The sequence below is a fragment of the Procambarus clarkii genome, chromosome 9 (assembly GCF_040958095.1).
Source record: "Procambarus clarkii isolate CNS0578487 chromosome 9, FALCON_Pclarkii_2.0, whole genome shotgun sequence".
Lineage (NCBI taxonomy): Eukaryota > Metazoa > Arthropoda > Malacostraca > Decapoda > Cambaridae > Procambarus > Procambarus clarkii.
Genome location: NC_091158.1, coordinates 18085207 through 18099308, shown reverse-complemented (window position 1 = coordinate 18099308; position 14102 = coordinate 18085207). Strand labels below are relative to the sequence as shown.

At 44.2% G+C, this 14102-nt stretch overlaps 1 protein-coding gene across 1 annotated transcript; it reads left to right on the top strand.

Annotated features, from left to right (window-relative positions):
• Positions 1 to 5856: 5856 nt before the first annotated feature.
• On the top strand, positions 5857 to 13817 carry LOC138349838 (carbonic anhydrase-like). The gene is made up of 8 exons (XM_069321210.1): positions 5857 to 5967; positions 6240 to 6275; positions 6593 to 6760; positions 6870 to 7029; positions 8392 to 8564; positions 9549 to 9706; positions 11036 to 11122; positions 12893 to 13817. The coding sequence occupies exons 1-8, from the start codon at positions 5901 to 5903 to the stop codon at positions 12908 to 12910; spliced, it is 867 nt and encodes a 288-aa protein (XP_069177311.1). The 5' UTR covers positions 5857 to 5900; the 3' UTR covers positions 12911 to 13817.
• The last annotated feature ends 285 nt before the right edge of the window (positions 13818 to 14102 follow it).

Genomic DNA, 14102 nt, shown 5'->3' with positions numbered 1-14102 from the left:
CCGCATAGCGTTTCGGGCAGGTCCTTAATCTAACATTTCATAGGTAATATGAAAAGGTACAATGTAGCAAAGTTTTATATTAAAATATAACTACAAAATAAATTGCCAGAGGTCTACTTATTACTCTACGTATTAAGCCCCTTATTACACTGGTGAAGTGACAAAGTACAAGTATTGGGTAGTACAAGATACAGTGTGGGTTTGAAGCACAAAGTAGGAAACTATGAGGATGTAATTAAATACTTTTTTGGTTTTACTTTTGAATAAGGCATAGGTTGGATTTTTTTTTAATTCGTTAGAGAGCGAGTTCCATTGACTAGGTCCTTTTAATTCCATCGAGTGTTTGCACAGATTTAGTTTGACTCTGGGAATATCAAAGAGATATTTATTTCTGGTGTGATGCTCATGGGTTCTATTACACCTATCAAGAAAGAGTTTCAGATCAAGATTAGCATTTAGGAAAAAGATTTTGTACATGTAAATAGCACAAGAGAATGTGTGGAGTATATGTTTGTTTAGCAGGTTACGAAACTTAAACAGCGGGCCTGTGTGTTGTCTCAAGACAGCTTGTTGAGTTCTAATAGCAGATTTTTGCTGAGTGATGATGGGCTTGAGATAATTTTCAGTGGTTGAACCCCATACACAGATACCGTATGTAAGATACGGATAGATTAGTGCGCAGTATAATGAGAGGAGAGCAAAGTGTGAGACCATATTAACTGTTTTTAGAGAGTATACTGACGGTTTTTAAACATTATATATATATATATATATATATATATATATATATATATATATATATATATATATATATATATATATATATGTCGTACCTAGTAGCCAGAACGCACTTCTCGGCCTACTATTCAAGGCCCGATTTGCCTAATAAGCCAAGTTTTCCTGAAATAATATATTTTATCTAATTTTTTTCTGATGAAATGATAAACCTACCCATTTCATTATGTATGAGGTCAATTTTTTTTATTAGAGTTAAAATTAACGTAGATATATGACCGAACCTAACCAACCCTACCTAACCTAACCTAACCTATCTTTATAGGTTAGGTTAGGTTAGGTAGCGGAAAAAGTTAGGTTAGGTTAGGTAGGTTAGGTTGCCGAAAAACAATTCATGAAAACTTGGCTTATTAGGCAAATCGGGCCTTGAATAGTAGGCTGAGAAGTGCGTTCTGGCTACTAGGTACGACATATATATATATATATATATATATATATATATATATATATATATATATATATATATACATATTACTCAAACTAAAAAACAAAGCCAAAAAATAAAAGCTACACAACCTGTACGAAGAAAGCAAGCATCGCAGAAAGCTTGATGTCAGAGGAGCCACGGAAGCAGCACAACACAGCCACCCCTCCACCAGCCAGCCATGCTGACCTGCCAACCCATTAACCCCTCACATCACCTACGTAATAGTATCACAACAGATAGACGAAGATTAAGCCACCCAAGAGGTGGCACGGGCATGAATAGCCCGTAAAATATCACAACTACAAACCCTCCTTAATTAAGGGCTATTCATTCCTGTGGCACCTCTAGGGTGGATTAATCTCACATCTATCAATCACTACAAACCCGGAGAGGCCACGGAACCTTTACATCCTACTCAGTCTCCAGCTTCATCCTACATTTCATGTAATTTCCCCGTCTCCCCCGTCCTCGCGTGACGGGTGTAAGCCCACTGTCATGTCTCCTCCAATTCAGTCATCCTGGCAACACTTCCTACTAGTAATTACCTTCTGAACCCTAGGTTTACCACCTGAATTTACCCGAGGGCCACCATCTCTCTCTAGTGGCTTCGACTGGGACACGAAGCCGGCGACTTGTCTAAGGTTCTGGTGATGGTTATCAGGGGGACTCTGCAACCGGATTCGAATACTTTGGTCTCGTACTTAGTTGGTTTCATTCGCGACTTGCATTTGATGGAGGGGGGGGGGGGGGAGGGGGATTACTGGATTCGATTCCTAGGATGAAAGGAAGTGGTTGGGCATTTTTTCTTTCACGTAGTGCCACAGTTCGCCTAGTGGTAAATAGGCAGCCGGTGAGTTAAGCAACTGTTGTGTGGGTGCATCTTGGGGAAGGTTAGTAGTTCGACCTTGGCTGCAAGCTTAGTGTGTGTGTGTGTGTGTGTGTGTGTGTGTGTGTGTGTGTGTGTGTATGTGTGTGTGTGTGTGTGTGTGTGTGTGTGTGTGTGTGTGTGTGTGTGTTCGTGTGTGTGTATGTGTGTGCATGTGTGTGTGTGTGTGTGCTCACCTAATTGTGCTTGCGGGGGTTGAGCTCTGGCTCTTTGGTCCCGTCTCTCAACCGTCAATCAACAAGTGTACAGGTTCCTGAGCCTATGTGTGTGTGTGTGTGTGTGTATTTACCTTGTTGTATTCACCTAGTTGTGTTTGCGGGGGTTGAGCTTTGCTCTTTCGGCCCACCTCTCAACTGTCAATCAACTGTTTACTACTTTTTTTCTCTCTCTCTCCACACCACACACACACATCCTCCAGGAAGCAACCCGTGACAGCTGACTAACTCCAAGGTACCTATTTACTGCTAGGTAACAGGGGCATTCAGGGTGAAAGAAACTTTGCCCATTTGTTTCTGCCTGGTGCGGGAATCGAACCCGCGCCACAGAATTACGAGTCCTGCGCGCTATCCACCAGGCTACCAGGCCCCCCCACACACATACATACGTGTGTGTGTGTGTGTGTGTGTGTGTGTGTGTGTGTGTGTGTGTGTGTGTGTGTGTGTGTGTGTGTGTGTGTGTGTGTTAAAGCATTTAACTTAGGCTTACTCCGACCAACCTATGTCCGTCCCGAACCCCACACCATTTCCCCTGCAAATTTGGGTCAGGCTAGCCAAAGGCGTCTGGCCTTCAATTTCGGACAGACGGACATTCTCTTTTATAGCACACACACACACACGCACGCACACGCACACGCGCGCATACACACACTTGAGGTCATAGATATAAACTAGCTAAACACAGATGCCGAAGGAATATAAGAAAATTCACTTTCGCAAACAGAGTGGTAGACGGTTGGAACAAATTAGATGAGAAGGTGGTGAAGGCCAAGACCATCAGTAGTTCCAAAGCGTTATATGACAAAGAGTGTTGGGAAGACGGGACACCACGAGCGTAGCTCTCATCTTGTAACTACACTTAGGTAATTACACGCAGAGGCGGACTGAAAGAGCAGAGCTCAACCCCCGCAAGCACAACTAGGCACAGCACATGCTTCATATCCCTGACAAAACTAATCACATCACAAGTCATCAGCTATGGAGTGTGTTCCACACAATAATATACCCAAAACGCTAAACGCAATTAGGGTCTGTATGAAGATTATAAATTATAAAGGCAGGCGTCGACCATGTAACATAATTACATGTACTGCACTCTACATAAAAATAGATTTAGTGATGAATATTGTTCTGGAGTCATCAGTGGGCGGGGCTTTCGACTTATTACGCCCTGTGATTGGCTGTCTCGTTGGACGTAAACAAAGAATTCCTACGAATGGAAAGCGAGCTGTAGCAAATCAATCTTATGAGCCCAACATTGGCTTTTTAATAGTATTAAATTCTGCTTTAGATGGTAGAATGCTAGGAGAGTTTACGGGCTCACTATAGATTTAGCTAAATCTAAAACAAGAAGCTAGTGGAGTGAGGACGGCACACATCCTTACACATTATTTTCATCGAGAACAAAGATGAGATTTCGCCTTTTTGCCATTGGAAGGCATATGATCATTTAGTTTTCAATATAAATGATTAAAACCTTTTATATATTTATTGGAACGAGAATGCTCTGCCACGTCTTCATATAAAGTCGTGCATGCAATCCACCTTTTACACTTTCTTTGCGCAAAACATTTGTTAATTGCTCTGGCATTGAAGAATATTCTTTATAATATCTTTGTTGCTCATTTTTAAAAATCAATTTCCATCTATCTCTTTCCCTGTTCGTGTTCCACCCATATGTTAAATAGGTCCTTGTTTCCTCTATCTCTCCTATTTATTTGCATATATCATTATTTGTATACATCATGTATTTCCATGTTTTCTTATGGGGTTCCGGTTGGTAGCTTTTCTCACCTCCTTAAAAGTCTTTCATGTCTGTCTTCTGTTGCTTAGGTATTTTCTTGTTACCTGCTGGAGCGCCTTCCCTGTCCAACATGTGTGTCCAACATGTGTGTCCAACATGTGTGTCCAACATGTGCATTAGTGTCTCAGGCGAGCTATATGGTCTAAGGTTCTCCATCCGTAACAAACTACACTGTCTGTCTCACCCATCTCTCTAAGCTGTCTGTCCCACCCATCTCTCTAAGCTGTCTGCCCCACCCATCTCTCTAAGCTGTCTGTCTCACCCATCTCTCTAAGCTGTCTGTCTCACCCATCTCTCTAAGCTGTCTGTCTCACCCATCTCTCTAAGCTGTCTGTCTCACCCATCTCTTTAAGCTGTCTGCCTCACCCATCTCTCGAAGCTGTCTGTCTCACCCATCTCTCGAAGCTGTCTGCCCCACCCATCTCTCTAAGCTGTCTGTCTCACCCATCTCTCTAAGCTGTCTGTCTCACCCATCTCTCTAAGCTGTCTGCCCCACCCATCTCTCGAAGCTGTCTGCTCCACCCATCTCTCGAAGCTGTCCCAGCTATGTTGTCAAGTAATACGATTCCATCAAGTTTGGAGAAGCAAGATTTCTCATCCCTGAATTGTTGTTGATATTTCCGTTTCTTCCGGTGATGTTCAATAACCGATAATTGTATTTAAGACCTTTTCTTATATTTTTTGTGAAACGATTTTTCTGAAAAAAATATAGAAGATACTAAGAATATTACATTCTCTGAGAATGAGCACGTTGAGCCCATTAGGCCACAGAGCCTTATCCCTTCCAGTTTTACTTTTCGATATCCAAAAGGGCGGGAGTGACCCCCCCCCCCTGGTGTCGCCGCGGATGAGCAATTCAACTATTCTATTAAACCCGAATTCACGACTAAACAAAATAACATCATTCTAAATTATCACATTTTAACTAAATGAATGATACGAAACTCGTTGATTAGCCTTGTAAGGGAATTTGAAGGTTACTCTTATCTTGTTGGTTATAAAATGATTAAACTTTATGATGATGTCTCTCCCTCGCTTCAGGTGGCGATAGTATAATGTTGTTTACCTGCTGTTTATGGCTTATTATTAATATTATTACTAGTAGTAGTATACACGAAGGTCTCTACAAGGCGGCGATAGTGTAGACAACAAGGATCTGGAAACGTTAAAGGCCTCCTTGCCTAGCTCCTAGGCAAGGAGGCGGGGACCCGGAGCTAGATGTCACTCCTCCATGGCCACACTTAAGTACGCACTCTTAGGCAAGCACTCTGGCATCGCTGGACTCTTTCAAGCGTAGTTTACATCATAATAATAAATCATTTTGTTAAGGGACAGGCAGCCAGGGCATATATATATATACATCAAGGTCCTCCCTCTAGGTCGAGTTACTGACCCCTCCTCGGGAGGTAACCCCCCCCTTCCCCCGACATCAAGCCGAATGATTAACTCCTAAGTGCCAATTTACTGCTAGGTGAAGAGAGTCATTAGGTGATAGGAAACGCACCCAACCATTTCTGTCTCGGCCGGGATTCTAACCCGGAGTTCCAGACTGTGAATCTAGAAAGAACTCCGACTAGGTGGATATAAATAGAGAGAGAGAGAGAGAGAGAGAGAGAGAGAGAGAGAGAGAGAGAGAGAGAGAGAGAGAGAGAGAGAGAGAGAGAGAGAGAGAGAGAGAGAGAGAGAGAGAGAGAGAGAGTGTGGGACGGAGGGAGGGAGAGGGATATATTCAGTGGTGTAAGGTGTATCCTCACATTGGTTCACTGACACAGTATGGAGGGTCAGCCCAGGCGCTCGTCTCGCATGCTGGTGCTGCTGCTGCTGGCGGCCGCCGTGGCTGGTGAGGTCCTCTCTTCCTTCGTCTTGATGTTCCAACACCTCAAGATCACACCACCACCACCACCTCCGCACCTCTCATATTACATTTACAATTCGTACACACACATACAATGAGATAATGAACATACAACATAAAAAAACGATCAAGCTAAATTTAGTTGAAGCTACCAGTTTCTACTCGAGTTTAATTTGACACATGGAAGCCACTGAGGCTCTATGTTTCTATAGTGACGAGATCTACCTCTACAGATCCTTCTTCTTCTCCTCCCACAGGCTCTTCAGACTGGGACTACAGCCAGGGCGAACATGGTAAGTTGTGCTCAGTTCATTGTTACACTGACTTTGTGACACCGTGTAGGGAGGTCAGGAGCTGCTTGGAGGGTGAGGGGTGGGGAGAGAGAGAGAGAGAGCGAGAGCGAGAGAGAGAGAGACAAGGGGGCAAAGGGGAAAGTAATAGCGTCATTCCACCAATGTCTTTGATAATTACGTTACTACTAAAGATTGTTGAATTACATGATGCAACCCTCACAGGTGATGAGTGACACTGTTTACCAACCACCAGAGTGGATACCTGCTAAATTTCCGTGACAGCTGTGTCAATGTACAAAAGCAACGTCATTCCACAGGTCCCGACCACTGGGCCGACCACTACCCGGCGTGCGGGGGCTCCAGGCAGTCTCCCATCAACATCACCTCCAAGGATGCCCTAGGAAACAAACCCTGGCCCAGTCTTCGCTTCCACAACTACGACCATGTCCCCGACACCATGACCATCACCAACAACGGCCACTCAGGTACAGTGACACACACACACACACACGCAGCATCGTTGGAACCAGTTGGGCTTTGGCGTATCTTGCGTGCTTGACCAAACGAGTCAAAAGTCAATTATTATTTTTCCAGTACAAGTGTCGTCACCGGACCTGGTAGCATCCATCAGTGGAGGGGAGTTGAGTGGTGAATATATATTCTCCCAGTTCCACCTGCACTGGGGCAAGGCCGACCTCGAGGAGGGATCGGAACACCTCGTAGAGGGATCGGAACACCTCGTTGACGGGCAGGGGTAGGTATAGTCGACAGGACCAGAACACACACACACACACACGTGTTGCGAGGGCGAGAAATACATACTTTTTATAAGCATGCGTATTATGTATGAAGACTCACTAAGAGCTGTCCTTTACTAAGATGTATTGCATCGCTACGGGGTGTATAATATCACTACGGGCTACGGGGTGTATAATATCACTACGGGCTACGGGGTGTATAATATCACTACGGGCTACGGGGTGTATAATATCGATCAATGCGTTTTCTATTCGGGGTCTCTAGTTGACGATTTGACGTCAATGTTATTATGTGAATTATAAACCAGAATTAGACATTAAGTGAGATAGTTTTAGACGTATCTAACACAAGGTTTCGAAACCGCACTAACAGAAGTGTCTCGAGTAGATTACATTTTATTGTTTGCAAAATGCCATAAAAAGTGGTACCATACGCGCCCAGCACTTCTCGAGCGATTTGGCTTAGATTCGTATCCTGGTTGGGGAGGATCGACTAGGCGCCAATCCTTAACTGTAGGCCTCTGTACACCCAGCCAATGATTGGGTACCTGGTTGTTAAACGATTGGCGGGTCGTATTCCAGGGCCACTAGTGGGTAAGGCTCACCATGAGCTGTGGGAAGGAGAAGCTCTCAGCATGCTAACAGGAGTCAGCAGTCTTCTGTTCCTGTACCCACCTACGTGAAAAAAAAAGATTACCACTAACATTCGTAGACATTTGTTTACCTCCAGCGTCAACACCAACCACCATTGACCCACATGAAACCTAGACTTTATCGCCAATCCTAAACAGCCAATTGCCATTGTTAAAGCCAGCCATCTTCTCTAGACGAGTGTACACCAACAATTACGACCATCACAGACACTATTACAAGCACTTCTCTCAACAATTCCTCTAGCACTAAGCAATATAAAGGTCAAAGAACTCTAACCCTACCCATGGAAGACAGACTAAAATGCTGTTTAGCGTTTTAAACAAACGCCCACATCGGGGGAGCTGGTCGGCCGAGCGGACAGCACACTGGACTTGTGATCCTGTGGTCCTGAGTTCGATCCCAGGCTCCGGCGAGAAACAATGGGCAGAGTTTCTTTCACCCTATGCCCCTGTTACCTAGCAGTAAAATAGGTACCTGGGTGTTAGTCAGCTGTCAGGGGCTGCTTCCTAGGGGTGGAGGCCTGGTCGAGGATCGGGCCGCGGGGACACTAAAAAGCCTCGAAATCATCTCAAGATAACCTCAAGGTAACCTCAAGGTGATAGAAAGTAAACAAACATCACAATTCCCACCATTAACCCCCCACTGCCACCATCAACCTCTACCCCAATCCATAACCACATTTCCTCCATCGACCTCTCCTCCAGGTCGAGCAGCGAGCTCCACCTGGTGCACTTCAAGGGTGAGTACGGCAGTGTACAGGAGGCCCTTAACCATCCGGACGGTCTGGCTGTGTTGGGGGTGATGCTCCAACATCACACGCAAGACAACACGAACCTCGACAAGGTCGTGGCCGGACTGGCTGACGTGACGGAACCCGGTGAGTGAGGGAGTGAGGGAACCCGGTGAGTGAGAGAGTGAAGGAACCCCCATGAGTGAGAGGGGGAGTGAGAGAACTCGGTAAGTGAGGGAGTGACGGAACCCCCATGAGCGAGAGGGGGAGTGAGAGAACTCGGTAAGTGAGGGAGTGACGGAACCCCCATGAGTGAGAGGGGGAGTGAGGGAACCCGGTAAGTGAGGGAGTGACGGAACCCCCATGAGCGAGAGGGGGAGTGAGAGAACTCGGTAAGTGAGGGAGTGACGGAACCCCCATGAGTGAGAGGGGGAGTGAGAGAACTCGGTAAGTGAAGGAGTGACGGAACCCCCATGAGTGAGAGGGGGAGTGAGAGAACTCGGTAAGTGAGGGTGGGGGGGAGAGAAAGTGAGAGAATCCGGTGGATGATCAGAGAGATAGACGAGGTGAGGAGATTAGTCAGGGAAGGGAGAGATTAGGGAAGAGTGAGAGAGAGAGAGAGAGAGAGAGAGAGAGAGAGAGAGAGAGAGAGAGAGAGAGAGAGAGAGAGAGAGAGAGAGAGAGAGAGAGAGAGAGAGAGAGAAAGGGGGGGGGGGAGAAGGAATGTCAGCGACAAAAATAATATTATTATTGTTTTTTAATCACTTGTCTCTTGACGTCCTTAACCACTGAAAACACCTAAATTACCCCTAGTCCTGATACTCATGCTACCGTTATTAGTAACGCAATCCCTAGTAGGATAACAACGTCACCAGCACCGGCTACTGCTGCCATTACTGCTAGTAGGTAGTTATCACAATTACAACCATCACTGACACTATTACAGACACTTCTATCAACAATTCCTCCAGTAAAAAACACTGCTACTATCTACCCTTCATACTCCTCATGCTACTCCGATCACCACTACCACTAAAGTCATCCCTGCTACGATAACCAATAATACAACCACAACAGCCGCTACCACTACCAAGATAACATCTACAACACTACAACTACCAACACACACAGGTTCCACCGCCAGCATCGCTACCTTCGCGTTACAAGACGTCCTTCCAGGCAACGTTGATAAGTTCTACAGGTACGACGGCTCCCTCACTACACCTGGCTGCGCTGAAGCTGTCATCTGGACCGTCTTCAAGCATCCAATCACCGTCTCCAGTGCTCAGGTACTATCTTACTCTTGGCAACGAACAGCAATAACAACACCAACGCATATTAACGATGCTCTGGGAACAGATATGTCTATGGAGATAGTAACTTGGTAACGATACACCCCCCAAAAATAAAAAAGATTCAGAAGATGGCTATCTCACTCAGGCACTGAATATACTGTTCGAGTATAACCTTGAGTTGATTCCGGCCAAAATCCCCGAGGCCCGGTCTCTGACCAGGCCTAGTGGTTGATGGTCGGGTCAACTAGGCTGTTGGACGCGGCTGCTCGCAGTCTGACGTATGAATTACAGCCTGGTTTGTCAAGTAGGATATACGTTATAAGTTAAGACGTTATTAACTAGGAATATATCCCGTCGATTTATATATCAAACGTAAAGGTTAATGAACTCTCTCCTAGGAATGGGAAAAATAGAACACAGTAAACTGCACTAAGAAATATGTATGTCTACATAGGAATGTGCATCACCTTACGTAGGCGATGAGTCGCAATAACGTGGCTGAAGTATGTTGACCAGACCACACACTAGAAGGTGAAGGGACGACGACGTTTCGCTCCGTCCTGAACCATTCTCAAGTCGATTTTGAAACGTCGTCGTCCCTTCACTTTCTAGTATGTAATCTGGTTACCACAAGAGGTGTGTTTTGTGACCAGATAAATGTTCCCTTAACACTTAACACTTAAGGGAACCGGTCGGCCGAGCGGACAGCACACTGGACTTGTGATCCTGTGGTCCTGGGTTCGATCCCAGGCGCAGGCGAGAAACAATGGGCAAAAGTCTCTTTCACCCTGTGCCCCTGTTACCTAGCAGTAAAAAATAGGTACCTGGGTGTTAGTCAGCTGTCACGGGCTGCTTCCTGGGGGTGGAGGCCTGGTCGAGGACCGGGCCGCGGGGACACTAAAAAAGCCCCGAAATCATCTCAAGATAACCTCAAGAAGAAGAAGATAACACGAATGGTTATCAAGTAAATATTTAGCATTCCTGCACTGCTACGGGGGACTGAACAGAGAAGCTTCAGTTCGAGCATTAGAGGCTTCATTCGAAAGTGATTTATGCAAATCGCGTTCCTCTTTGTGTAACAAGTAATGAAATTTTTTAATAAAATATTAATAAAGACTGAGAATAGTAGTGCTATTACCAGATCAAATAATATAATTAATCATAATATGATATGACAACATTCTTAATTAATGTCAAAATAATACTGAATATAAATATTAATTACAAAATAATTACAATGAAAATTAATAAAATAACAAAATAAAGCAACAACGAAGGTAATAACTCAAATATTAATACCAATTAATGCAATTTTCGCCACAGCTGAAGCAGTTTAGAACCTTGAACTTCCCAGATGGAGAGCCAATGGTGGACAACTTCCGGCCAGTGCAACCATTGAATGGTCGCAAGGTGAGAGAGAGAGAGAGAGAGAGAGAGAGAGAGAGAGAGAGAGAGAGAGAGAGAGAGAGAGAGAGAGAGAGAGAGAGAGAGAGAGAGAGAGAGAGAGAGATAGAGAGATAGAGAGAGAGAGAGAGAGAGAGAGAGAGAGAGAGAGAGAGAGAGAGAGAGAGAGAGAGAGAGAGAGAGAGAGATAGAGAGATAGAGAGAGAGAGAGAGATAGAGAGATAGAGAGAGAGAGAGAGAGAGAGAGAGAGAGAGAGAGAGAGAGAGAGAGAGAGAGAGAGAGAGAGATAGAGAGATAGATAGAGAGAGAGAGAGAGAGAGAGAGAGAGAGAGAGAGAGAGAGAGAGAGAGAGAGAGAGAGAGAGAGAGAGAGAGAGAGAGAGAGAAAGAGATCAACAAAAATATCTGAGAGGGAGGGAAGGGGAAGGAATTTTCAGGGGAAAAACGTGAAGCCATTACGACTATATAGCACTGGCAAGGGGTCATGATAAGGATTTGGGATGGGACGGGGGAAAGGAATGGTGCCCAACCCCTTGGACGGTCGGGGATTGAACGTCGACCTGAACCGTCCAGTCCATTTGAGAGAAGTACACAGTATGCAAAGAGGGGTGCAGAAGCACTAAGTGTGCCACTCTCTCTGGTGTGTAACAGGTCACTGGAAACAGGAGACCTACCAGAAAGCTGGAAGACAGCTAATGTAGTCCCAATATACAAAAAGGGTGACAGCCAAGAGGCACTGAACTACAGGTCAGTTTCCCTAACTTGTATACCATGCAAGGTGATGGAGAAGATCGTGAGGAAAAGGCTCGTAGATCATCTGGAGAAAAGGAGCTTTGTAACACACCGCCAGCATGGGTTTGTGGATGGTAAATCGTGCCTGACAGGCTTAATATAATTCTATACCAGGCGATAAAAATTAGGCAAGAACGAAAAGAGAGAGCAGAATGCATTTTCTTAGACGGCCAGAAAGCCTTTGACACAGTTTCCCATAAGAGGCTGTTACAAAAGTTGGAGAAACAGACAGGAGTAAAAGGTAAGGGGCTCCAGTGGATAAGGGAGTATCTAAACAACAGGAAACAGCGAGTAACTGTGAGGGGTGAGACATCAGAGTGGCGAAATGTCACCAGCGGAGTCTCACAGGGCTCTGTACATGGACCCATCCTGTTTCTAATATATGTAAACGATCTTCCAGAGGGAATAGATTCATTCCTCTCAATGTTTGCTGATGATGCAAAAATTACGAGTAGAAGCAAGACAGATGAAGATAGACAGAGACTACAGGAATATGAGGTGGACAGAAACAGGTCATTTCAAATGGTTATTTTGTTGTATTAAAATCAACCCAACCTAACCCAGCTTAATCCAACCTAAGCTAACCCAGCACAACCGAACCCCACATAATCCAACCTAAGCTAACCCAGCACAACCTAACCTAATCCAATCTATGTTCATAACACTTGTGTGTACAATTTGACCTTCCGCTCGTGACAGACGTGTTATGAACGTGTTGAACAGGTAACCGTTTCGTGGAAGTACACGAAGATGGCTCGAACGTGTTTCTCTAAAACTGTTCATACGAAAAAAAAAAACTGTACCATGTCACATACAGCCAGATTATGACCCAAAGGCTTCGGCCCAAAAAATAAACATACAAACAAACACTTAATAACTATAATAAGCTACGTTTTATAATGATTACGACCATACTTTATGTAAGCAAAAAAAGATTGACTTTGTTTTTTTATGTTTGATTTTCATTGCCACTTTTTTCTTTAGGTGTACAAAGGTGTTTAATACCTTTGTACGATCATCAAGAAAAACGTTCAAACAGATCCAGAACGACGAGGGCCTCATTCTCCCGGGAGGACAGACAACAATCAATCAAGCCATCAGCAACAATAAAGCCAGTGGGTGGACGAGGCCTCCACTACAATCACAACTCCCCGTCGTGGCAAGCTCCACAAGCAACAGGAACATCCTCACCACTACACAGGGTTGTATATTATATACCCTGTAATGCTCTGCCACCTAAAGGCGAAGGTTGATACAAGCTAAAGGCGAAGTGAACGTAGGTGAAACGTTCCAAATCTCCGATGCTCTGGTGTCGATAATATCAAACAGCGCTTGTAACACACACACACACACACACACACACACACACACACACACACACACACACACACACACACACACACACACACACACACACACACACAGGAGCCATAAAAAGCCTTCATGACCTTGAGGGTGGCTAAATTCGTCATCAAAGAAGAAAAATAAATAGGATACATTGCAGGTTCTATACACCGTGACTGAGAAGAATACGGTGATAGTGAGAATAATAAATTATTATGTGTTGATCATGATGTATTATTATTATCTATACAGTGTACTCACCTGCTGCTAGGTGAGTACACTATATACATAATAATACTACATAATAAAGGTCAACAGATAATCATTTATTATTCTCACAGTCACCTCACCTGTCCTCACCCCTCACTTTTTTCCTGCCCCGTTAAAAACACTACTTTTGTGTTATTTGTGAGTATTGTGAGTGAGTAAAGCCAGGTTTACGGGCTATTCATGCCCGTGCCACCTCTTGGGTGGCTTAATCTTCATCAATCAATCAATCGAGGGTCATGATTAATAAAGCTCTTCCAGGAGAAAAAAATTCACTACAAATAAAGTCTACTTTTCTCTTTGTGTTTCTCTACAATGTTGTCAGTACCTCACCACCTGTTTGGTCAAACCTGTGTGGCTTAGTGTAAGGCTTAAGGCCTATCAACCTCTGGAGTCTAATTTATGCTCCTATAATAGCCTACTGATCAGCCAGCAAGTATACTTTACCCCTGAACATTGCCCAGGACAAAAGGAAAGGCTCGATATTATATATATATATATATATATATATATATATATATATATATATATATATATATATATATATATATATATATATATATATACATATATATATATATAT